This window comes from Centroberyx affinis, unplaced genomic scaffold, assembly GCF_046629955.1.
Source record: "Centroberyx affinis isolate AG114_WGS23_722 - 3 ecotype Tasmania unplaced genomic scaffold, CSIRO-AGI_Caff_v1 ptg005255l_1, whole genome shotgun sequence".
Lineage (NCBI taxonomy): Eukaryota > Metazoa > Chordata > Actinopteri > Beryciformes > Berycidae > Centroberyx > Centroberyx affinis.
In genome coordinates, this window is record NW_027282616.1 from 161,572 (window position 1) to 187,772 (window position 26,201).

The following is a 26,201-nucleotide window of genomic DNA, read 5'->3' on the forward strand; positions in this document are numbered from 1 at the left end:
TGGAAAGCACTTATCGTCCATCTCCAGGCTCTCTACATGACAACTGAAGTCCAACACGGAGCGAGTGGAGAAATTAAACTCTCTTAGCTGAAAAGGTAAAAAAAAAGATGAATCATTTTTTTCCCGTTAAAGCAATCTCTCCCCGGTCTGATTGATCGAGCGTTCAGGTGCTGTCAGGATTATTAGATATACAACTTTCCCTTAAACGTCTCCTCGAGTCGGGGAATCTGGATTCTAGATGGTTCACGAATTGGACGAGTTATGACTGGCTGTCTTAGCCTAGAGGACTGAGCTCACATTACTCTGTTGACGGTAAGAAACTATTCAAATTACACTGTATGTGGAAAAAAATAAAAAATAATTCAGAATATGTTTTTGTATGAGGTCAATTTAGGGCTGAAAGCAAAAACAAAAAGCAAACCATAAAATGTGAAACCAAACCCATAAAGGAGAAAACTAAACCATAAACATGAAACCAAAACTGTCAAGGAGAAAGCAAAACTGCAAGCAAAAACAAATTACTGTAAATGAGGAATTTAAACCGTAAACAAAAAACAAGAGAATTATTTTCGCTCTCAGATCCTTCGCTCGCCTTTACATGATTCTTGTTCTCAGTTCCGATATTTTCTCTCAACGGGCCCTAAAGTGACCTCAGATTTTTGCCTTTATTAGACAGTTTTAAGTGGAGATGGGGCAGACTGGGGGAGGAACAGAGGGTAACTAAGGTGACTAAGGTCCCAGGCCGGATTCAAACCAAGATGTCAGAGTTACATGGCATGAACCTTAACCAGCTGAACCACCAAGCTGCCCCACCTACTAAGATTTTAATCTTTAAACTCTTTATGTGCAGATTTTAGGTGGACTACAGGTGTTTCTCAACACTGTGTGAGATAATTTTGAGGAGTTACTACACAATTTATTAGATAGGAAAAAAAACTATTAATTACTTATAGAGCTGCAACGATTAATCGATTAGTTGTCAACTATTAAATTAATCGCCAACTATTTTGATAATCGATTCATCGGTTTGAGTAATTTTTTAAGAAAAAAATAAGTCAAAATTCTCTGATTCCAGTGTCTTAAATGTGAATATTTTCTGGTTTCTTTACTCCTCTATGACAGTAAACTGAATATCTTTGGGTTGTGGACAAAACAAGACATTTGAGGACGTCATCTTGGGCTTTGGGAAACACTGATCCACATTTTTCACCATTTTCTGACATTTTATAGATCAAACAACTAATCAATTAATCGAGAAAATAATCGACAGATTAATCGACTATGAAAATATTCGTTAGTTGCAGCCCTAATTACTTATGTCTATTTCTTTTGTCAAAATTATGTATTTTGTGTTTTATGTGAAGCACATTGAATTTGCCTTTTGTGTGGAATGTCATATAAATATGCAATATAAATAAAGTTTGCCTTGCCTGTTTGTCTCATGTCTAAAGGTTTCTGTGAGCTTTGCTTTTTCTCTGTGAAATACTGAGTAGTTTTCAGCCTCTAGGTCTCTGATAATCAAATGAAACGACCTGAAAAAGGAAAATCATTCTTTGGCTGAACTGTTCACCACTCTGGAGATGCAGCTTGTGACGGACGGGAGTGTGTGTGTGTGTGAGGGGTGGGGTGGGGGGGATCGCTTCAGGGTCAGGAGCCAAAAAAGTTGGGAATAGAGCTGAACAATTAATCCAAAAAAAATCCAAATCAGAAAATGGATTTGTGAACAAGGAGTTTTAGAGCTGCAGGTAATCTTTGGTCCATGAATCAAAACCTTTCATCAGACTCAAACTCAGTGAATCTGCTCACTGACTGACTTTTCTTTAAACAATTTTAAAGTTCTAAAAAATGTATGACAAGACTTATTCGAGACAAGAAGAACATATTCTATTAAATAATCGCAATTAGATTTTTTTGTCAATATCGTTCAGCCCTGCGGATATAATATTAGCTGCATTTATTCAGTTTGGCAGCCTTGTGTCCTTGCTAACTCATATTCACACTGAACACTTCCCCACTTTATTTTTTTACTGTCGACCACATGAAGGTGCGTAAGTTTTGTTTCCAATACATTGTGATTTATTGAAGCCGTTTATCTCGTTTGTGTTCCTCTATTGATCCTCTGAGGAGAAATCAGTCTTTTCTCTCGCCCGCCTCCAACAGAGGGGTCAGAGGTCAGAGGTCAGGGTCAGTTACAGGACAGCCCCCCTCCTGCAGCTGGTCTTGTGGAGGCTTGAATACAGGTCTTCAGATCAGAGAACTACTACTGTCTGAGCTTTTGATCCAAGGACCAACAGTTTGGCAGCTGAACATGGATTTTGAGGACACTCATCAACGGTGGGTGGTTCTGATTTTAGCCACTTCCTCTTAAGAGCCTTTTTGCTTGCTGCCAGAAGTATTTGTACCAGTTTTTTTTATCATTGATATTCCACCCTTCAAATGAGATGTCATGTATACAGTATCACATCTAAAAGGAATGTCGACTCCAAAGACATTATTGTATGAATTTTTTTCCAAAGCCTTTGCATCAAGGCAAAGAGCGGCTACTTTAAAGAATCTAAAATATAAGATAAGTTTTAATTTGTTTAACACTTTTTTTGGTCACTGCATGATTCCATTTCTGTCATTTCATAGTTTTGATGTCTTTATTATTCTAAAATGTGAAAAATGGTAAAAACGTGGCGTGTCCAAACTTTTTACTAGTAGTAAATTTTTCATCCACATGGCAAACTCCTCAAGACTATGTGCGACTCGAACAAAAAATGAAGTTGGTCAATAGATGCCAATTGCATCTCTTAACAACCGTGCAACCAAGTTGATGCCAAATAAGAACTGAACAGAGACGAGGTTTAAAACAGTAAATCACTTTTTATTTAGTTCTCTCATCGGCAGGTGAGCTCATTTTACACATGATGACAAATGAAGTGCATCGGTAGTAGAAGGCTAACGGGATTTGATACATGCTCCATTCAGACGCGTCCATGATTCCACATATTACAAGCCAACATTACTCAAATAAAAACCACTACAGTTCGCTTCTTGACCTGATAGAATAAAAAGATAAGACAGATCCATCGCTAGATACAACGGTGGCAGCAATACACAGGATTGCCCAAGCAGTAAAGTACACGTTCCTTTAAGAAACAGGGAGAGAGAACGCGAAAACCTAACCTCTGGGTTTTTTAATCCCCAATTCAAGTAGTATTTACCCTTTTTTTTTCTCGTGTTTGCGTGTGTTTAGATTTTTGTTTCTTCTTAACAAATTCAAGTTCAGCATGAAAAAACAAAAAAAAAGAGACAAAGAAAAAAAGTCCAGATTATACATTTGTGTTGGTGGAGGAGGAGGAGACAAAAGGAGGATAGATAGAAAGAAGAGGAAGAGGAGGAGGAGTGACATTCTGGATTCCTGGGAGAGGAAACAAAAAGCAGCAGGTGAGGAAGAGGAGGAAGGAGAGAGGGAGGGGGGGGGGGAGGCAGCCATCTTTGTGGGAGACAGATGTCGAGACTGGCTGTCGACCTCAGCAGGAGCTGGCGTGACTTGACGTTGGCGAAAGCTCTCGACCAAACCTGCGTCAGTTACTGAGAGAAACCCGTTCGAGATGCTTCTGTTCGGTCGCATTTAGCCTGTTAGCTTTGTGCGCAACTAGGAGGAAGAACGAGGAGGAGACGATGACATCAGCAGGCCAGAAATCAGAGCATGTACGGGCGCCCCAAATTTTGACACCGATTCAATATTTCCTCCTCGTCTTTGCTCCCTCTAGATGTTTTGTGTTCCACTTTGTCAAATTGTTTCCCGCTGCAACAGACCGGATCACTAAACCCTTCAGAAGCAAATCGAATCCGTTTCCAACAGTAATGTGACTCGGGTTCGGGGCCCCGGCGCCGCTCACTGGCGCTGGCCGGAGTAGCGGCCCTCGCTGGGCCCGGCGCCCCGTCCGGAGCCGAAGCTGGGCTTCTGTGCCATGCCTCCGCGGGCGGGGGGGCCGCGGGGGCCGCCGCCGCCTCCTATCCGCTCCCTGGGACCCCCGGGGCCTCCGGGACCCCTGGGCCGGACGTCCCGCCTGTCGCCCTCCCTGGCCGACCGGGTCTTCTTCTCCTCCACGTTCAGACGCACGTCGCCTCTGAACTTGATGGGCTGGGGAGAGGAGAGGGGAGAATTATTTTATCACCAAATTTTAGAAATTAGAAGAAATTTGAATAAAGCTCAAAATCCCAGCCAGGTAAAACCTTGTAATATTGATTCTCACCCTGTTGCTGAGGATCTTCTGTACGGGTTCAGAGTCGTCAAACACCACGAAGCCAAAGTTTGGCAGCTTCCCTCCGCTGTTGATCCTCAGCTCCAGGACTGTACCATACTCTGTGGAGGAAGGGGGGGGGGGATCATGTTACACACCAGCCAGGTGACTAAGATTTGTCTGCAGTTTCCCGCCCTGGTTACATATACAAGATATTCAGGTTTTGAACATTTAACATAACCTGCGATGTAAAAGCACAAAGAAAACAAGGCAACACTTTCTATGAAGCAGGAATTTATAGCACAGTATAGGTTTAGCTATAACACAATAAATATTTCTAATGCCTTCTATAAATGGTTATTCAGCTGTCAAAAAATAATGACAGATGCCCATGACAAGTTCCCAGAGCCCAAAGTGATTCTTCAAATTGCTTACTTAGTCTGACCAGCATCCAAAAAACTCTAGTAGTAAGTATTAATTTTATGATATGAAAATGTATTACAATCCCTTATGGAATATGTTGAAGTTTTACAACACCCCCTGTTAGAAAACCTTTCTTAAAAAACACACTTTGGACTTGTGACTCCATGTTTGCAGTGTATTCTAGAGCTTTACGACCAGCTATTCATGTGTTTTTTGGTTGTTTTCAGTGAAGTGATCGACTCAAAGCATTTCCCAGCCTAGCTCATTCACTACTTACGTTCGAAGAACTCCTTGAGCTCGGCCTTGTCCACGTCATGCGGGACGTTTCCCACGAACAGCTGGTGGGCGTCGGGGTACCGGACGACCCTGCGCACCTCCGACTCGCCCTGCTCGCCCTCCCGCACTGGAACACAACACACACACACACGTGATGTGAGAAGGTACTGGTACTGCTCGGCTGTGTGTGGCGAATAGTTTAACCTGCATTTGTCTTTGCATGTGTGTATATTCCTGCATCTGGTTTGAGAATGCACCAAGGCATTTGCGTGTGTGTGTGTGTGTATGGCAGGAAAAGTATTTTTCCAAAGGCCACAGTGTTTTGTAAATCCCAAGAATTAAGAAGCATGCATTTTAGAGTACAAAAAGGACCTCAGAATAACGTCTGCCAAAGTGGCTGCTGGAGTTGCATTTGGTTGGTGGCAATTTCCCACCGTGTGTGTGTGTGTGTGTGTGTGTGTGTGTGTGTGTGTGTGTGTGTGTGTGTGTGTGTGTGTGTGTGTGTGTGTGTGTGTGTACCTGGTCTGGGCCCTCTGTGTACAGGCGGAGGGCCTCCAGGCCTCTGTTCCCTCGGCCTCTGGTCTCTCTGTGGTCTCTGTGCTGCTGACTGCGACTCTGACTTCACCTCCACTCTGGCCTGAAACAACAAGACACACAAATATATTAGAAAGAGATGAGAGAGAGAGAGAAAGAAAAAGAATGACAAAGAAAATGGAAAGTGTGTTTGCCGCTGTTGGCTGGGACTCATGACCTGACTCTGGGCAAAAGAAAAAACAGAACAACTCTCATTATCGTCAAGAAGGTGTAGAGAGAGAGTGTGTGTGTGTGTGTGTGTGTGTGTGTGTGTGTGTGTCCTCTGCTGGGGACACTCTGCCTTTATCTCTACTCTGGGCTACAAAAATCACATTTTCTTTCTGGGAGTAAAATGCAACACTCTTGTCAAAACAGCTGAGGATGAACTGCTGTGACGGCTGAACAGACTCATCTTCGGCTTTAACTCCAACATAATATAATGTTGGACAGGAGAGTTAAGTTCCAAAATGAGATTTCTACCATTTGAAAAAACAGTCACACCTGCTCCTCACAAAATGACTGACAGCACAAAATTAAAAAGAAATCATGATATGTTTTAAAGGCTGAAACAGCAAGTCCCTGGTTGAGAAAAAGACAGAACCTTTACATTTAGATTCTCAACATTTTTGAGATGGTGAACAGTGAAACTCAGGTAATAATTGTTTTCCCCAAAATTGATATACTGCAGGGCAGGAATTATACCACGGCCAAACGGCCAGTGCCGTGGATGCCCCAGAGTGTGGCCGGAATGCCCCTTCTAAAATTAACTGTCCACACGGCCAGTTTGGCATGTCCTGTTTTCAACTGGCCGTTGTGCCCTTAAAATAAAGTTGTGGATTTCCTCATTTAAAACTACAAGCGACACAGCAAATAAACAAACTCACGTTTCCCAGTGTCTCCGTCATCACGCTGGACATCAACAGTAGCGCAAGATTTCTCACACTCCCGCAAATATATGTGTAACGTTAACATAAACATTAACAGCGAATTATTAATTAAACTGAGAGGGAGAGAGAGAAGCCATCGCTAAGCTAACGCTAACTGCTAAGCAACTAGCAGATCTGAAAAGCGTGAAAGTCCCTAAAAGAAGGAGAGAACTATGAGTGCTTGAGCAGAACTAGTGTAAGTTTAAATGTACAGCGGGTAATTAGCCGCTGTAATGAAGAATATAGCAAAATTAACCGGGTTTAGAGCAGCAAAAATGCTATCAGTAGCAGTAGCCTGCAGATGAGGCATTTAGGGAACATCGGTAAATTGTAGTGTCTACCGATAGTCTGCATGTGAGGTGTTTAGGGGACATCTGTAATTTGTAGCTACAGAAAATAACCTGGGTTACACTTACGTTATCATGTGTTACTGGACATGTAACTAACTTTGCAGTCTGAGCCATCTTATATGTGCTGTATCACACTGCAGCACTTCATTTTTCTATTAGGATATTAATTTTGTTGAGGAAAAGGGACTGAAAAAAGGATTTTAATAACCCTACATTTGCCCTACATTTTGGCCGCGATGCCCCAATAAATTTGTAGTCATCAAAGGCCAAAGTGGCCTTGCCCCAATAATGACTTAATTCCAGGCCTGATACTGTATAATCTTTTTAGGAGTCAAGAAATCTTGACTTGTTCACATTTTGTCTTTGTTTTGAGATGAGGCTGCAGTTAAACAGATTTCTCACTGAGCTGCATGATTATGGTTAAAATAGACAATTATTTTGCAAGATATTGTGATCAACAGCAATCGCACCAGCTTGGATCGCTGACGTGCCAGTTTCCTATGGCTGTTTTCCACTGTGCAAAACAGAACCAAGCGGGCGTTAGCAGACCTACCGGTGCTGGGGGAGCGGCTTTGACGACGTGGGGGGAGATTCCTGAGCCCGGGACGGCCCCGCTGGGTGGGAGGTTCTTACTGGTGACCGACGCCCAGGAGAACGGCTGGGGGGGGGGACACAGGAAACAATAAACACCAACGGCAAATAAGAAATCACATTTGTTTGTTTATTTATACATCGTCATCTTCCTTGAGGAGGGAGTTCCACCAGGATTGCATTTTAAATTGTTACCAGGGTTCCTACACATTTTCAATTAAAAAATTCCATACCGTTTCCAGACCTTGATTTGTTTTGAAGGTTTTGTCTGGTGTTCAATATGATTTACGCAGACAGACATCTTGCCCCTGCCAACTAGGTCACATCACTGTATAGATGAAGGTTGTTCTTCACAGTGACAAATATCAGAATATGTGAGATGATTGGCAGGGTTCCTGCACACTTTCCATTTTAAAATTCCATATTTTTCCCAGACCCTATGTTCTTGACCGGATTTGATTTTGGTCGGTATTTGATATAATGCATGCTGACAGCGGCTGGGTAATAAGAGCGTCCCTCTATCTGAACATTATTCTTCACATCAACAAAAACTGTGGACTCAAAGTGGCTCTACAACAACATAAAAGCTAGAATTATGTGTGTAACGGACCTGAACCGCAACATTTTCCATACTTTTCCATACATTTTTTTCAAATTCCCAAACTATTCAAGACCTGAAAATGATCAAATTCATTTTTAATACTTTTCCTGACCTGCGTAGGAACCCTGTGTTACTCATTTTAAAATTTTATATTTTAAGAACACACATCTGCACATTTATGTACATTTACCTCCACCTGTAAATCTATTGATGTGAATAATAAAACAACCACACATATTTGCATGTCTGGACACATTGTATATTTGTTCTCCCATCTGTAAACCTGATAAGGGAATAGTGAGCCATTTCACCCTGTAAATATGCATCTCTATCTTTATGAGTTTATTATCTTCAGTGGCTGTTTATCTTTTTCTTATCTGTATCTTGTACCCAGTTCACTCACCCTGTTTTCCTCTGGAGCGGCGGCGGTGGGTTCGGCGGGTGCGGCGGCGGGTTCTGCGGCGGGCGGGGCGGGGGCGGAGCTTTTCTCTGTCTGCTCGTCGGCTGTGTGCGTCTCCGCTTGCGTCTCCAGCATCGTCTCCGTCTTCAGCTCCACCGCGGCGGCCTCGGCCTCCTTCTCGGCCTCCGGCTCCGGCTCGGGGCTCGCCGCCGCTCCTTCCTCCTCCTCGCCAGGAACCGCCGGCTCCGGACTGGAATGGACAAGGACGGGTTTATGGTTTTAATCAAAAACGCAGGACCCGATGCAACCGTTGCTTATGAAGATTTCATAGTACGATTATCTTGGCCAAAATTATCTCAGTATACAATATTATCCTGATAATTTTTAATAAGATGAAAACCTTCAATTAGTTCAAAACAAATTTATCATAGCAAGACATTTTAATGTAAGACTGTTATCGCGGTCGTCACAGTAATAAAAATGAAGGGCGGTGTAATAACTTGTTTTTTTACGGTGATATATAGTAATACCGGTTATTGTCGGATCCCTACTTCTACTATTTGACAAGGCACACATGCCTCATTTTGTTGTTAAAGCACATTCAAATGCACCTTAGTACAGCATGACAGTTACCTGGGTGACTTGAGGCTAAAACTGTATACAAAATTGACAATGTTCATTTTTATACAACTTAAAAAGGAGTGAAAATTTGCTTTTGCTTTGCAGGCATGTGGGGATATACTCTAACATTTACCAAGCTACCTTTCATACATGACATGGAGATTAAAGTGCTGTACAAATATAGAATAGTCATTAAAGAGATATGAAAATGTAAGATATGCTATTATGAAAAGGAAATAAAACAGCAGAAATAAGCTGCAGGCTAAAAACAATGGAGGGTAAAAAATTCTATTAAAATGCCAAAGTGAAAAAGTGCTTTCAACTGCTTTTTAAAACCATTTACAGAGGAAGCCCGACGAATCTGAAGTGGAAGAGCGTGCCAAATCTTTGAAGGATAAAAGCAGCGTCTTTTCTTTTGCTTTACAGTAGGAATCTTCAGTAAACAGGCGTTTGATGATTGATGATTTCAAGCAGCGACTTTTGAGCATTTTCCTTCAGGCATTCTGATGTGTGGAGGTGCGAAATCATTTAGTACCTTAAAAAAAAACAGTAGAAGAATCTTAAAAATCAATTGTAGAAGAGAAACGAAGCGAGTGGCCAATACAGGTGCGATATGTTCACCCTTTAGTCCTAGTACGCCTTCTAGCAGCAGCATTTTGCAGGAGATGAAGTCTGTCTATCATCTATTTAGGCGAACCAGCGAGGCGTGAATTACAATCAGCAAGGGAAGAAGAAACAAAAGCACAGGTATGTAATTGGAGTTTCGTTTTGAGTAAACTGCACGCTTAAAACGAGCATTTCTGCCGTTCCTTTAAGTCATCTGGAGCAGGATTTTTATGGTCAAAAGTATGGCAAACAATCCGTGAGTAAAACTAGGTCTTACAAGGATTTATATACATGAGTGTACATCGTAAATACGGCTGAAAGATACTGACAAAAAAAAATCTTATTGTGATTATTTGACAGAATATTGCAATGTAAACTGTGGTTCATATCACAAGTTTTGCTCATCATAAAGTTTTTAGAACTTTAAATTGGTTAAAGAAAAGTGGTTTTGTTACAAAAAAAAAAGTAGATGTCAGTGTGCAGGATTTACTGAGTTTGAGTCTGATGAAAGGTTTTGATTTATAGACCAAAGATTACCTGCAGCACTAAAACTCCTTGTTCACAAATCTAGTTTGGACGTCTCTCTTAATTAATTGCAGCCTCTGCGATTTGGAAATTGCAGTTCATACTGCGGTTTCTTTTTTTTTTTTGATTAATTGTTGCTCTAAGCAGAGTTCCAGCTCTTGAAAAACTCTAGTACTGTGTCGTTTCTCAACCAAGGCACCACAGTCTTTATTCCAGTTCAGGATCTCATTCGGTGACGCTGGTCCTTACCAGGGCGTCTGTTCGTAGAAGGCAGCAGACTCTTCCTGAGCCACGTCAGGAGAGGGAACCCTCTCCTCCATCTCCTCCACCTCGTCCTCAGACTCTGAAACACAAAACCACACAGGGTTGAGAACAGCAAACCTCCCGCCTGCCTACTGCTGTGGAAAGATCTACCCGAGGACTGTGACTTGGGATGAAAACCTGCAGAGTTTAATGATTCTATGGCTGATGAAACCCTATTCAAAAAGAACACAAAAAACCCACTACATCTTTTAAAAAAATGGCAGTCAACCAGTTTCTGAAAATAAATAAAATGACTGGAGATGTCCAATTATTTCTGCAGCAGCAACACTGGGGCTGCACATTAATTTAATGAAATCACAATTCCATTTTTTTTCTGCTGCATATTGTGATCATGTTCAGTTCAGTTCTTCATTGTCCCTCAAGGGGAAATTTGATTTGCAGTAGAGGGCAAAAACACAGCATACAAGAGGACATGGGACATTAATCACAACAGTTACAGCAAACAACCAAAAAATGTATGTTCGTTAAAAGTATCAAACCATTGGAATGGTAGCCATAATAAAGTGCACTTGGAACAAAGGAAAATTTAAACCTATTGCTTTTTACCCTGCGGGACCTGTATCTCCACCCAGAGGGGAGAAGAACAAATTCCTCCAAGAGTGGGTGGTCAGAGCCGGCCAAGATCGACCGTGCCTTCCGCTAAACTTGTCTAGATATCTGTTAAAGAAACCTGCTGCCTGCCAATTATTTTGCTGGCTACTTTAACAATACTGAACAAACGATTTTTGTTTTGCACTGTAAGGTTCCAATACCAAGAAATTAAACAAAAAGGTTAAAATAGACTCAATAAAGGATTTGAAAAATAAAGCCATCAGTGTCTTGTCCACATTAAAAGTATTCAGTCTGCGAAGAAAGTGAAGATGATTATAAATCTCACCATTTTGGCGGATTTTACTGCTTTTCATTTTTTACATCTTATATCAACACCTTGGCTATTTACACAGCTGTCTATCTTTGAAATGATGCCAAATGTTTCTGTATGGCCAAAGTCTGACTATCACAATTTATTGTGCAGCTCTGTGCAATACATCGACGTCAACAGCGCAAAAATCACTGGGGGGCATTTTCATTTATCTACATTAGATGATATATATTCGATGTGATGGACCTTGTGATCCAATCTTGGCTTCCTATTCCCCCCCATGTTCCATTTGTCGTTTTATAAATCTTCAATCAAATATTCCCAGACATCAAACATCTGAGGTCCTTTGACTCATCTCTCCATTACGTCAGCAGCAATCAGCTTCAACTGCCATCAAACAAAGACGGTAACAGTTCAAAGGGAGAGGATCAAAAACGTTTGAGTCATGATCCATCTCATCTACGAGGCCGATAACGGCGGTACAACCATCCGAGCATAAATCAGTCTGTCTCCATAGATTAATTCATCTTTGGCCATGTCAGAACGAGATGTGATGGGAGTAGAAATGTGATTTCTATATACACAGAGAGAAGATAAAAAAAAAAGGTAAAGGAGGAAGATGAAAGGCAGGTCAGGGACGAAAGAGTTTTAAAATCACGGATGTCGCCTCACCTTCGGGAGGCTCGGAGTCGGAGTCTCCGAAAACCTCGTCTTGGTAACGAAACACGTCGTTGTGGACGTAGAATTTGTTCGCGACGGTTCCCTGGAGGAAAAAAAAAAACAACAAAAACACATTCGTTACACCAGCCAGACAGAGTTCAATATTTTATATACCCATTTCTGCCAGAAAAACATGAAAAATATTACACGCAATACAATCACACATCCATGCAACATATGAGAAATCACTGATCATTAAAAAGGAAAAAACACATCTTCAGATCTTCTCACACTGTTAGATAACAGCAATTTGCGAAGTTCAATGCATTCCAGGAGTTATTTTGTGATTAATTTACTTAGTTGGTGAACCCACTTTCCCTCAAGCATATCTACCATTACTTCAGTTTCCTATATTCTCTCCCTGTATGATTGTTGAACGTCTCTTGGTGCAAAAATGGCGGCTCTAGAAAGAAGCCCCCGCTCTTTGATTCTGAGGGACTGACACCAAAACCTGACGTTTACCGCTGATGTTTTACATCCTGAAACATTTTCTGCTATCAAAGTCATTCTTAGCTGCATTGGAATTATGTTTGGCCAAGAAAAATAACACGAAACAAACAAAATGGGTCTAGGAATGCGAGGTATTTAACAGCATTGGGTGTTTAAAGGGTGAATTTTTCTTTTAAATCCTCAAAGACAAGGATCATGTCAGCACCAAGCAGAGGACTCAGAGGGGACTTTACATTTTGATTATGGTTCATAACCAAATATTCTGGCAATGCTCAAACCTTTTTACATGAACAGCTTAACACACACACCTCCCTGACGTTATTAAGGTCATAAAACATGTTTGAAACAGAACCGTAGAAGAAGAAAATAAAAAAAAACACAGAACAAAATTTATCACACTGGGCGCAGACTGGCTCTACTCATCATCCTCCTCTAAATGTTGTTAAACTCATGAATGTTTCACATAGTGATGAAAAAGAAAGTGGAGTTTAAGTGGGAACTGAGTTTTAGCGCTTTTTGTATTTTCCATGACTTGCTCGACTTGCCAGACCGATCATTTTGACTGTTAAATGTCGTCAGCTGGTGAATGAGTCGACTGTCTGCCGTTTCAGACAAAGTGCACTCTTGCTTTGCATCAGCCTTGTAAAACATGAAAATGTTTATTACCCTCGGCCGGGAGGTTTTGCAGAACAAGGACCAGAGGTTGGAAATCGACAGGATCCTCAAATATACTTATGAATACTGGAAGTGCCTCGTTTTATCACGACTTTACAGACAAGTCAAGTTTATCATTAACCATACTGAAAACACTCAGAATAAGACTGTTAAAACATTAGTATGTTGTTTGAAACTGAATATGAACTTGTTTTCTTTGCATTATTCAAGGTCTGAAAACACTGCATCTTTTTTGTTATTTTGACCAGTTGTCATTTTCTGCAAATACATGCTCTAAATGACAATATTTTTATTTGGAATTTGGGAGAAATGTTGTCAGTAGTTTATAGAATAAAACAAAAATGTTCATTTTAATCAAACACATACCTATAAATAGTAAAACCAGAGAAACTGATAATTTTGCAGTGGTCTCTTAATTTTTTCCAGAGCTGTATATTCCATTGGCTGCTGCAACAACTCAATTTCATCTGATTATTAAAATGTTGTCCAATTTTTAATCTTAAAAATGTAAATGAACTGGTTGCTTGTAATGTTAATCTAGGAATTTACACTTTGTCTGCTGCTGCATTCATGAGTTGCACTAAAACGTAGGAATGTAGACTACCCACCTCGGGCGCCAGCACAAAGGTCTGCATGAACTTCCTCATGGGCTGCATGTTGTTGGAGAGCTCGCCCATCACCTGCACCACCACGCCCTCGTTCAGCGTGGCGTGGGCGTCCACGTGCCTGATCTTGGTGTGACAATCCCGGAAACTCAGCGCCATCACCTTCTTATGGATCTCCTGCAAGAGGGAGGTGAGAAGGAATCAAGATAAATCCAGACTGGTCTACATTCCAATCAGTGTAGTGTTTGGTTGAAATGAAAACCTGCTTCTCTTGGGCCTCGATGGCACTGATCTACAATATTACACAAACTAAACTATTATAAAACTTGGGTCTTCTCTAATGGAGCCAAAAGAGAAAAAACAATGTTCTACATTTCCTTGGACCATTTTAGAATAAGATGGCCTCAGTACCATCACCGTATGGAATTTCAGCAGAAGAGGAGAGTTCTAGGTTTTTTTTTTTTTTACTCGTGCCTTTTTAAGCGTTATAGAGAAATGTTTTATTTGTTTGTTTGGAGCAGTTTATTCAAACTCTGAAGCATTTACTCCTTTAGTTCATTTCTAGTTTTAGAATAGAAAACACTAGTTTCATATAAGGCTGCAACTAACGATTATTTTCATTGTCGATTAATCTGTCGATTATTTTCTCGATTAATCGATTAGTTGTTTGGTCTATAAAATGTCAGAAAATGGTGAAAAAAAATCACCATATCATCACAATAATATATATAATATTGAATTTGGAGCTGCAACAATTAATCGATTAGTTGTCAACTATTAAATTAATCAGCAACTATTTTGATAATCGATTAATCGGTTTGAGTAATTTTTAAGAAAAATAAGTCAAAATTCTCTGATTCCAGCTTCTTAAATGTGAATATTTTCTGGTTTCTTTACTCCTCTATGACAGTAAACTGAATATCTTTGGGTTGTGGACAAAACAAGACATTTGAGGACGTCATCTTGGGCTTTGGGAAACACTGATCCACATTTCTCACCATTTTCTGACATTTTATAGACCAAACAACTAATCGATTAATTGAGAAAATAATCAACAGATTAATCGACGATGAAAATAATCGTTAGTTGCAGCCCTAATTGAATTATCGTCCAGCCCTACCAGGAAATGAACAGAAAAAGCAGTAAATCAATAGTTAATGGGAATGTTATGTTAAAAAAAAGAGACTACACTTTATCCAAGTCACATCATTTCAAATGTTCTCAAACATCCAAGAAATTCACCATCATGTTCTTACAAAACTCCCTGCAGGCAGAGAGAACAAGAGAGACAACCTTAAATGTCCTTGTTGGACAAAATGCAGCACTAGAAAACAGCTTTCATTTCAGCACAATTGGCAGAGTGGTGCAGTGTTTTTTTTTTTTCTTCTTCTCTTTCTGTGTTGGGTACGTGGGAGTGAGGTGCCGTGCCCCTCTATGGTAAAAACAGATACTATCTAAAGCTGTCATTTGCTTGATACAGTATCAACACGACTTACAGATTGTCCATACACAGCCTCCACTGGTTTGCCGTTGCTGTCCAGGCCGCCATGCACGTAGGAGGAGTTCTTGCCATAAAACCTAAACAAAGAAACACAAAAAGGTTAATATGTTTAAAGAAAGATCATTTAAACAAAAAGACTGCACACCCAAGCACATTAATATTAAATACATATGAAGGACCTCATTCCAAAACACTATCTCCATTTTGGGAAAATTTTGCTGCCTGATATTAAGGGGGTGCATGTTTCAGATCCACAGATGACTCTAACCTCAAAAGTCAAAACTAGTACTACAAAATAGGGTTGGGTGATAATTCAATATTATGGTTTATCGTGTTCAGTGGAATTATATCGTGACGATATGGTGATTTTGGGATATCACGACAAGAGCTGTGACGATTAATCGATTAGTTGTCAACTATTAAATTAATCGCCAACTATTTTGATAATCGATGAATCGGTTTGAGTATTTTTTTAAGAAAAATAAGTCAAAATTCTCTGATTCCAGCTTCTTAAATGTGAATATTTTCTGGTTTCTTTACTCCTCTATGACAGTAAACTGAATATCTTTGGGTTGCGGACAAAACAAGACATTTGTGGACGTCATCTTGGGCTTTGGGAAACACTGATTGACCTGATCGTTAGATTAATCGACAAAGAAAATAATCGTTAGTTGCAGCCCTAATCACGACAGACAATTGTGCTGTCTAAAATGATTATAACAAGCTACTTTTATTTAAAAACTGACAAAATGAAATGAATTAAACATTTTATGGAGTAATATTTGAAAATTTCTGTTTTATTTGACATCACAGCTAACATTCAGTTCAATGGGATGAACATTTGTTTGATTATTTAGGCCTAACGTGTGATTTTGCATATGTGTCACATATCATGATATTGATTTCAACCACATGGCCCAGCCCTAATTTCAAATAGCGGATACCTCATTTTGGAAGGAAACTCTACATATATACTGGTGTAACATGAACATTCAGGTATCATCCTATTGGGGGATCAAGTTTCAATAGCCTGCTATTCCATTACCTCTAGCACTACAGCCCTAAATCTTCTACTGCCCCACCCCACCCCCCCATGCATTGCAATGTACTGTACTCTGAAGTGAAATATCCTAACGGCAAAATCTGACTTAATCACATCATATAGATGGACAGGTGATGGTCCTACCTGTGCAGGTAGTCGGGGGCCTGGTTCAGGAGTGTGTAGTACTGTCGGACAAACTCTCGCCCGACCAGCTGGGCACTTGGCTTCTCCATCACCATTTCTTTGGTCAGCTGGAAAGATCTGTGAGGAGAAGGAGGAGAGGAGGAAGTGGGTCAGACAGGATGGATGTCTCAGGCTGGGGACACACTAGAGGATTATCGGGCCAATTAACACCACAGTCAGATATCCTGACGATGGGGGGGGGAACCTGATCGGAGGCTCGGTCGAGACGGACAGTCAGCTCAAATTATCTGGTAGTGTGACCAGTTTATAGACTCAATCTGAACCATCGACTCGCAGACTGATCTGAGCGCCATTCACATGTTTGACATCCTGAAGTGTTTGGCTGTTGGTGTCTCCGCCCCAACAAAATATGTGATCCCCAATGAGAGCCCAGTTTACAGTGAAGTGTTCCAGTTAAAATTAATGATTATGCCGGGATAATTATCTGGGAACTCCAGTCCTACAAGAATTTAAGTTACTACTATTACCGTTTTTCTGATAAAGCCTGATCACTTCAGCCCACACTGACCGGGTCTTTCCCAATCACAGCTTCACCAAAATTCTCAGTTTTTCCTCTTTGATTTTGCATTAATGTGCATATCAATACATATTGATTGACGATGGATCCCTCAAGTTCCCACAAGATTGAATTCAGTGTGCGATTCCCTTTCCTCGCACAAATCATACAGTGAGAGCATACTGTATGTATGATAGAGACAAAACAAAAAAAGATCTATGTCTGATGCATTTCATTTTCAAAATTGGTTAGGATTTTAAATTCCCCAGTCTTAGCAGCAAGAGGATCAGGGCGGGAAAATAACATGAAGCACTAGCCAAATGCTTCTGTGGCCAATAAGTTTGTCTACTCTACCAGCTACTTTTGGCACTGACTGACCCCTGACCTTTTCCTTTTTAAAAAAAAAAATGTAACAGGCAGTTTACAGTTAAATTGGCTGTTAAATCTGGTCATGAATCAAACATTATTGCTAGTGAGAAATTTTTCAGTGCAGATTAATACAAAAAATAAGTAAATCAAGGACTATGTGTTGTGACAGGTATGAGTTTTTACTGCAATCCAGATTTCCCTTGAGGGTCAATTTTTGGATTGAGTTTTAGTGTAAAAATGAGGTGTGTGTGGACAGGAAACCTAAAATACTAGTCCCATCCCAAAGGAGACAGTGACAAAGGTTATATACCTGCCTAGGTAACATCTCTCATTTATGGAATGATAAATGCCAAGAAGACCGCTTTAAAATTATGGGAACAGTCGTCACACCAGTTTGAAGCTTGGCTAAACCAACTCAGTGAGACTTTAACACCATCCACAACCAACAGGATGAACTTCTACATGTTGAGAAAAAGTATCGGGTAACCCAAAGCATTTTGGATCCCATTTTCAGAAACACCCAGCTTAGTTATGAAGACAAGTTTAACCAGTAAAATGTCTGAGCTGCTGCTGTTCTGCAAGTTTTTAACTTGCCTTATCTGTGTTGTTTTTGCCCTGTGGTTTCTATTGCTGTCTGTCTTCTGTATTGCTGTCTGTCTTTTTTCTTTGATTTGTTTCTCGTTTTCTGTAAAGCACTTTGTAAACTCGGATTTTACAAAGGTGCTACATAAATAAAGTTTATTATTATTATTATTATTGTGCATGTATACGTACTAGAGCTGCAACGATTAATTGTCAACTATTAAATTAATCGGCAACTATTTTGATAATCGATTAATTGGTTTGAGTAATTATTAAGAAAAATAAGTCAAAATTCTCTGATTCCAGCTTCTTAAATGTGAATATTTTCTGGTTTCTTTACTCCTCTATGACAGTAAACTGAATATCTTTGGGTTGTGGACAAAACAAGACATTTGAGGACGTCATCTTGGGCTTTGGGAAACACTGATCCACATTTTTCACCATTTTCTGACATTTTATAGACCAAACAACTAATCGATTAATAGAGAAAATAAACAGATTAATCGACAATGAAAATAATCATTAGTTGCAGCCCTAATATGTACATGCATAATTTTTACCAAAACGAAAGTGAAACATGGATCTCCTAGACGTTCTTGTACTGCTGTGCTGCCTTGTGTTTTCTTGTTCTGCATTTCCTGTTACCTCTCAGGTTTTGCTACTGCTTTTGGGACCCAAACTGTATGGCATCCTGATAATTCTCAAATTCTTTGGAGGAAAAAGGTGTGATAGTAAGGTACGGTTATTTATACAACAGGCAATTTCAGCCAAGCCATCTGACTGGCTATGGACGTGTTTCAACTGAGCTGATAATTCCCATAAGGCACAGCTAGTCGTGGTTTATTGGCTGCTATGCCAACTGTTGTGGTATCCAGGGAGGTGGATAGCAATCCATCTTGTTTTCTCTTGGTTGTTATGTACGCTGCTTTGAAGAAACTTTTCAAAAAAGGCACACATGCATCGGTACGCGTTTGATAGAAGAAGTCATAAATCCCCCTGAGACTGTTCTTTACTGCGGCAAAACTCACTCTCTGGGGTATTACAGCTAAAACACCTGTCTAGCTGTCAAAGAGGAGATGGAGTAAGTTCACATCCAGGCTGCGACTGATCATCCACTTATTCTAACTGAAGACTAGTCAGACTATTACGTCGAAATCTGTTTGTGTTAGGAAATCAAAGACCGTTTGAAGTGTAAATCAGGTTAGGTAAGCATGACCCCTGATTTCACAACAGCATACGATACGCAGGGTGAAAGTTTGCTGCTCTCATCACTGTATGGACTCGTTTTCAGTCGTTTTTTGGGAACGCGTTGAGACGCCAGCGGCATGAAATGTGTTTGATCTACAAAAACGGAACGATTCTGATAAGCTTTCACTGCCCCATCTGGGTGCACCGACATGAAAACAGCCCGCCCAGGGCATGGAAAACAAACAGACATTTGCCATTTGTTTTCATACCAAGTGGGTAAAATTTTTAAACTGCACAGTCATTGCACTCAAATATCTCACTCCATCAATGGCATCAATGATTTCTCTACTCCTTTCTTCTAGTTCATAACTGAACCTAATGTACATATGAAAAGCACACACCTCCTCGACTACTAAGAGACCGATAATACAAAACGTTGGCTTATGGCTTTTTGTAGAGCTACGGTACCATTTGGCCTTTCCCAGCATCTAATAAAATATATGAGTTTACTTTGGCGCTCTTACCCACCAACCTGGGCTTACCTAGGCTAACCATTAATATGACTGGGGTGAGACTAACCACAAGTGAAAGGCTGGTAAGTTTATCCACTCTGCCAGCCACTTCAGCAGGTAACCAACCATCATTTGGAGGTCCTATTCTATTCGAGATAAACATCATTAGTAAAAATATATTTGACTGGTAGAATAGTTGCATGGTAATTTTGGGATGTACCAGCCACTGTATCCAGTGGACAAAGGTTCCTGGTCTCTTTCCATCAACTCAGACAGACAAGAGACAAAAATGTGACAAAAGACAAAGAAGCAGGAAAGCGAGTTTTTCAAACAGAGTTTGTTAGAGTAAAGCAGTCAGACTCTGTAGAAGCTCCTCATGTGCCTAAGAAGTCACATCCCTATATGGTGCTGAACAGCCAGGGAACAAGCCCTTCCCCATATCAGTTAATGTACTGTTGGCCACACCTGTCTTAACAAGCTATAGAGCCATCTGTTACACTGCCACACACTTAGCAATCAACACAACCAGCTAGCAGCACCAATCCACCAGGCTAAGCCAATCACTCCGGCCAGAGGCAGCTGAGGTGAAGCTGCCTAACAAGCTGAACCTAGGTTGGGACAGATCGTTATGTCGAGCTAACATCTGTACTAATTTCTTGGATTAGTCTTGTTTATTTGAATACAGACTATTTTGAATGAAAGCAGCTGAAGGCTACTTGTACTGTAGCAGCCATATCACAGTGCAGCCTGCAGGAAATGCAAGCATGGCATGCAGACAAAGGCCACGCCGTGCCCACAGTGATGCTGCCATTCGCCGGATCAGCCGGCCTCAACACACCAGTCATGGCCGCTGCGTACGGTGGGGCTTAATAGCTCTCCACGTCGTTTGCCAGATATAACCCGTGCTTAAATAGCACGCTACCTGGCCTGCTAGCTAGCCGCGACAGCTGGATGAAAAGACGGCCCTAAATTGGGACGGACACACGCTAGATCCGATTCAAGAGAAGCCCAACACGTGTCCCGGTCCCCAGTCACACACAGCCCGGCTAGCTAGCTACCTGGCTAACATCACCTAGCCACCCTGTATCTCAGCTGGAGGGAAAACTAGCGAGCAAACACGACAAATCTGTTGACTGGATGAAATTAACAGATAGCCAGCTACAAAGACGATAAAGAAAGACGGGAAAGGAGGGAGTCACGATTGAATTGGAGGGCAGGAACGGTGCTATGTGGGCGGTGGGTATCATCCGGAAAGCGACAGTGAAACATTTTGTGATATTACCGGTGGCTTAAGCACGACAGCGTGACTCAGCAGCACCCAACTCATCACCTACTGACAATTTAAAATCTAATAACTTCGTAAGTGCTGTCTAATTTAACGCAGCAGAACACATTCACCGAGCTAACGCCATAGGTGGCTAGCAGCCACAATCCACATCCCAGGATATAGACGGAGCCGCGAAGAGCGACCCAGATAACCTAGCTAGCACGATAGGGAAACAAATCAAGACATTTCATCGCAAATTCGTGGCAAATTATCCAACATAACAACTTACCAGTGGGTCAATTATCAAAAAAACGTTGAATTAGAAACGAGTGATTTCTTTGAATCACCTCCGCGGTTGCCAGAAAGACTAGCGGCTTTACAACGTGCTAGACTGCTCGCTTACCGGTTTCAGCTTCGCAACCGAACTTGAACTCCCGCCCCTTAAAAACGACTAGCCAATCAAATGAAAGCTTAACACAATTTTCACCAATCGACTGTCGCTACCGCAAGGGCCCAGGCGTAACAGCCAATCGCGGCGGGCTGTGCCTCTACCTGGCTTCCCCACCCAGACCAATCACATCGCGGTAATGGTTGAAGGTGCGTTGGGTTGACTGACCGGCACCTACCGGTTTAGCAGAGAGAGGTGCACCGGAGCTAATTGTCCGCTTGAGGGCGACAAAACTGTACTCAGTGTCTAAACTTTAATTAAATCAGAGCAGATGACTCATCAGATTCTGTATATTCACAATTCTGTGAAATTGGCTTGTAATATAGCTGCTGCTGCTAGAATAGAATAGAATTATAAAACGTTGTATCTCCAAGATGTCAGCTTCAGCAACTAAGAAAAACAGTCTTGAGTTTGATGACCGTGCATTTCTGAGGTTATCCAACGGGATTTTGAAAGGATTTCATAAGGACTGGGGTCATAGAAGTTTCTCAACCCATACAGGAACATGCAATCCTTCATCTGAAGATAAAGGATGGAAATCACCCAAGGACTTTTGAAAGGGGGGGGGGGGGGGGGGGGGGGGTCTGGAAAACGCTACAGGTCACTGAAAACAAGAACCACTCACCTCAACAGCTTCTTTCCTGAAGCAGTCTGAGCACATCCATCAGTTTTAAAGTCTTTTAGTCCAGGACTTCTCAAACATTTTCATGTCAAGAACCCCCAACAGACACACATAAGGCCACAGACCACTATTTAATAAGATTCAGTCACAGAGACTCATATGGAGATGAAATTTTTGTTACTGTTGATTTGAATTAGAAGAACTGGCAACACTATATGGACAGAAAAATAGTGAGTGAAATGATTACAACAGTCGTTCTTATACATTCTCTGGCAGTCAGAGGCTTTGTGTCTCAAATCTCCTTGCAGCCACACTGATGCCATCATGGAGGTGCAGTGGAGAAATGCAAATAACATCTAAATCTGTACCAAGCAGCTAGAAACAGAGAGCTAGCTGAGTCAGCTTGTTGTGGTGTGGCTGTAGATCCATTCAGTAACGTTCTCAGTAAAAGTGAATAGTGTGATAAGGTGGATTTGTTTCCAAATGTAGGTTACTGTGACACAGTAAACTGTCTTGTCTTTAGCCCTAGTCTCTACTCCAAAACATGAAGAGTTGTAGCTTGAGAAGAGTCAGCTCAGTTAACCTGAACAAACTGTTAGCTAGCTAACTAGCCAGCAAACACACTGATGCTAATGTTAACATGCTAACGCTAGCTTCTAGTAGATATGTTAGTGTGCTAATCAGATGTGCTAACAAGACAATTAGCTGACCAGATGCCATGGTTAGCTAGCTAACAAGCTGACATCTAAACACACAATTGATCATATATCAGTGGGGAAAATATCAGTTTCCCGTCAAAAACAGCACAGAAATTAACCGTGTTTATTGAATTCTGTTCAGTTGCAAAGTTGTACATTTAGAAACACAATCATTTGTTCACAGAGCTACGGACCTCCAATATGGCCGACAGAGGGTACTACTTCACCTGAAAGCTCTCTAACTTTGAGAACCACTGATTAAGTCTCCTGTTCAGTGTTAAAATCGTATTTTTCTGAAAATGAGCGAAAAATTCTGCCAGCAGGTTGCTCTTGTTGAACCTGCATTGTTCCCAATGCAGGTTCACTAATTTCTGGAATTAAATAAGAAATAAGGCAGATCTTGTATCACAAAAATGACGTTTGGTTCAAGAAAAGTTGATTTGCATTGGCTGCAAGTGGAATCATCTCAGCCCACTGGCAGATGTTCTCATTTGTTATGAGAAAAATCACATTTTTAAGACTCAGCAGTAGATTAAATGTCTTGTTAGGGTGGATATTCTTTGCAGTTTAACGTGCAGAAGCTGTGTCATTTCTGTATGGAGTCTAATTGGCCTAAACTTGGCCTAGTTAAAATTAATTCTAGTGTTAACTGACTAATAGACTGATAGGTTAGTATGACAGATAGATAGATAATTGATTGGTTAAAAGATTCACAATGCTGTCTGCCTGTAATAATAATAAGATAAAAACCTAAACTACTTTAACTTTCAGCAGCAAGGACAAAATAACCTGTGTTAATTTATTGTGTTTACACATGCACACTCGTACACACACATACACACACACACACACCAGCCTTTTTTTCCCCTCACAGCCACAGCGGGAGTGTGAGACAGACACCAAAGAAGGAAGCTGAGAACATTTTTCCCCGGTGCAGGAGAGAGAGAGAGAGAGAGAGAGAGGAGGGACTTCCCAGGCTTTGTGGATGAGGCTCCGCCGTTGTTCCACATTCTTCCTCCTTCGGTGTCTGGATGAACGGGTCGGGATGGAGACTGGGTGCTCTCTCTCCCTCTGCCGTCTCCCTTGGGACCAAGAAGAGCAGTTCTGTGTGAGGCGAGCAGGGAGGCGGTGTGTGTAGCAACAGTGAAATGATCCGCGTTGAATATCAACACTTAGCCGGTGTTTGTACAAGTCCACACCCATCAGAGTTGATTTAACACTTTCAGATGGTTTTGAGCAGCTCTGTTAGTGCAGTGGTTTTCAACGTGGGGTCCGTGGACCACCGGGGGTCCTTGAGGGGGTTCCAGGGGGTCCCCGGAAAGTTGAATGAATTGTTAACCTTCAGCAAAATTTAATTTACAAGAAGTTAACTCAATTAGAGAATGTAGAAGAATGATTAGTTTCACTGTTATCCCTCAATACAGATGGGAATTCTGGACAAAATCATATCTAACAATAAAAATATTCTCAGATATGGGTCTGAGAGACAAAATTTCATCAAATGGGGGTCCGTGGCCCTAATGTGGACTAAATTAGGGGTCCTTGATATGAAAAAGGTTGAGAATCACTGTGTTAGTGGAACAGCAAGTCTCCAATCAACACTTATCAACTCCAAATGATTGGAACACTTATGAATACAACAAATCTTCCAGTTTAACTTGTTTTAGTCTTGTTTTTTTAGCTTGGCATCTGAGGTTTCAGCTTGTTTTAGCCTTGTTAGCACTGTGCATTTTTGAGTTCATGCAATGTGTGTTTAAAAGGTTTCATAAACCCAAAGGTCAGATAGAATTTTCTCAATCAAAAGGGCAGCATGTGGCCTTCAGTTGAATCTGTGGTTTGTTTTAAGCGGCTTCTGAAAACTCATTTCTATAAGTTAGCCTTTTTATAAAAAAATCTCTATTTTCTTCAGTTTTGTTTATTTATTTTGGTCGTGTGCTTTAACTTTTGCTAACCTGTCATATGCATGTATACGTGTGTTTGTTTGTGTGTATGTATAGATGTTTGTATACTTGCATTTGTATGTGTGCATTTTATATGTGAAGCACTTTGTAACTGTGTGTTTTAAAAAGTGCTATACAAATAAAATTATTATTATTATTATTATTATTAAAAGACAAGAAATCACCAAAATTGGAGTTATGATTGTGCCATGACAGTAGTGTATGTTAAGTATTATCATGTATGCAAATTCAAAAACATGATGCTTGGTCTAAATAGAAGGCAAAATTAAAAGAAAAAGAAATGCAATATCTGCACACTCAGCTTCGGTTGAAATGTTGCTGAGTAAACCACAAAAAAGCAGCATCATAAACCTGCATTAGGTCTCTGCTGATGGAGTGGAACTGATACAGTGGAGCAGGCGGTGTTGTGCAGAATTTCCCTGGAAAAGCCCAGCAAGCCGCATCCTGTAAACACATCGCCTGCGACAATGACATTTGCATTTCAGGCTTTTGGCAGACGCTCTCATCCACAGCAGTTTACAATGAGCACAGCAGCAGAATGAGCTTCAGTCCCAAGATCAGCAGCATCACCTGCAACCAACAGTAACACAGACACAAAATTCCTGCGACTCTACAATGATCATGTGTTTGATAGAGAAGGGCCAGGGAAGAAAATACTGTATGTGCTGAGGAGAAGAGGCAGAAGGGATTTTTTTTTAGAAGCTCATAAAAACAGCTATTTTGAGGTTTCAAACTAGACTCACGAGGAAAAGCTTCAAAAGTATTGCTGCTGCACAAAGATACAGTTCAAAGACATTAGTATGGGACACATGATACATGAAAGCTTCATTTTTGTGCTGCTCTGCCCTGTTGTTTGTGTGTTTCACTTTAAAACTGCACTGTAAAAACTGTAAAAAAAATTCACCCGTCCTATCAGCCTAAATCACAAAGTGGGGCTGCAACAGTGACCCCATCCCTACTAATTCAGACTAGATTCTCCCAAATTAAATTCTGCTGTCAGTATGGTCACTGGTGGGGAAATCTTCTCCACACAGAAAGTGATGAATGGAAACTGAAGAGTGAAATCCAATCGCTCCGAGAAAGTGGTAGATCTTCTCCTCTCTCGTCTCTTTGGTTTCCTTTGGTATAAAGCATCACAGATCTTCCGGTTGGTAAACTGTGTGACGTTTACTGACAGGATTTCTGGGTAATGAAGTTCAAATTTTTACCTCTCCCTGTGATTTGGGGCTGCTAACCTGCAAAGTTGCCTAGTGCAGCTTTAAATAGTTGTTGATGATATAGTCCATCTGCACATTTTGTGATTGAGAGGATAAGTATCTTATAATGAGAGAAACAACAATGGAAAATGATAATATGGTTGTTTCTTATTGTACAACATGGTCAAATCTAGTTAGTTTCTAAATTGAAATCCTTGTGAGTCAGAAAGTGTGTAGGTGTGTGTTGGTGCTCGTGTTGACAAGCCCAGCCTTTGTCACATCTTGTCTAACGCCAATAGAAATTCCTTTGCAGAGGGGAAAGAAATGCAGATATGAATGCATGCAGAGATGTTGG

General features: G+C 40.9%; 1 protein-coding gene across 1 annotated transcript; it reads right to left on the bottom strand.

Moving 5' to 3' along the window:
- Positions 1 to 2,858: 2,858 nt before the first annotated feature.
- On the bottom strand, positions 2,859 to 21,337 carry g3bp1 (GTPase activating protein (SH3 domain) binding protein 1). Its single transcript, XM_071546405.1, has 12 exons — positions 21,211 to 21,337; positions 16,448 to 16,564; positions 15,257 to 15,338; positions 13,764 to 13,937; positions 11,983 to 12,073; positions 10,374 to 10,467; positions 8,376 to 8,622; positions 7,334 to 7,438; positions 5,451 to 5,568; positions 4,933 to 5,058; positions 4,245 to 4,354; positions 2,859 to 4,132 (listed from the first exon to the last, which is right to left on the bottom strand). Exons 2-12 carry the CDS (start codon positions 16,540 to 16,542, stop codon positions 3,884 to 3,886), a joined length of 1,491 nt encoding a protein of 496 aa, XP_071402506.1. The 5' UTR covers positions 16,543 to 16,564; positions 21,211 to 21,337; the 3' UTR covers positions 2,859 to 3,883.
- Positions 21,338 to 26,201: the final 4,864 nt, after the last annotated feature.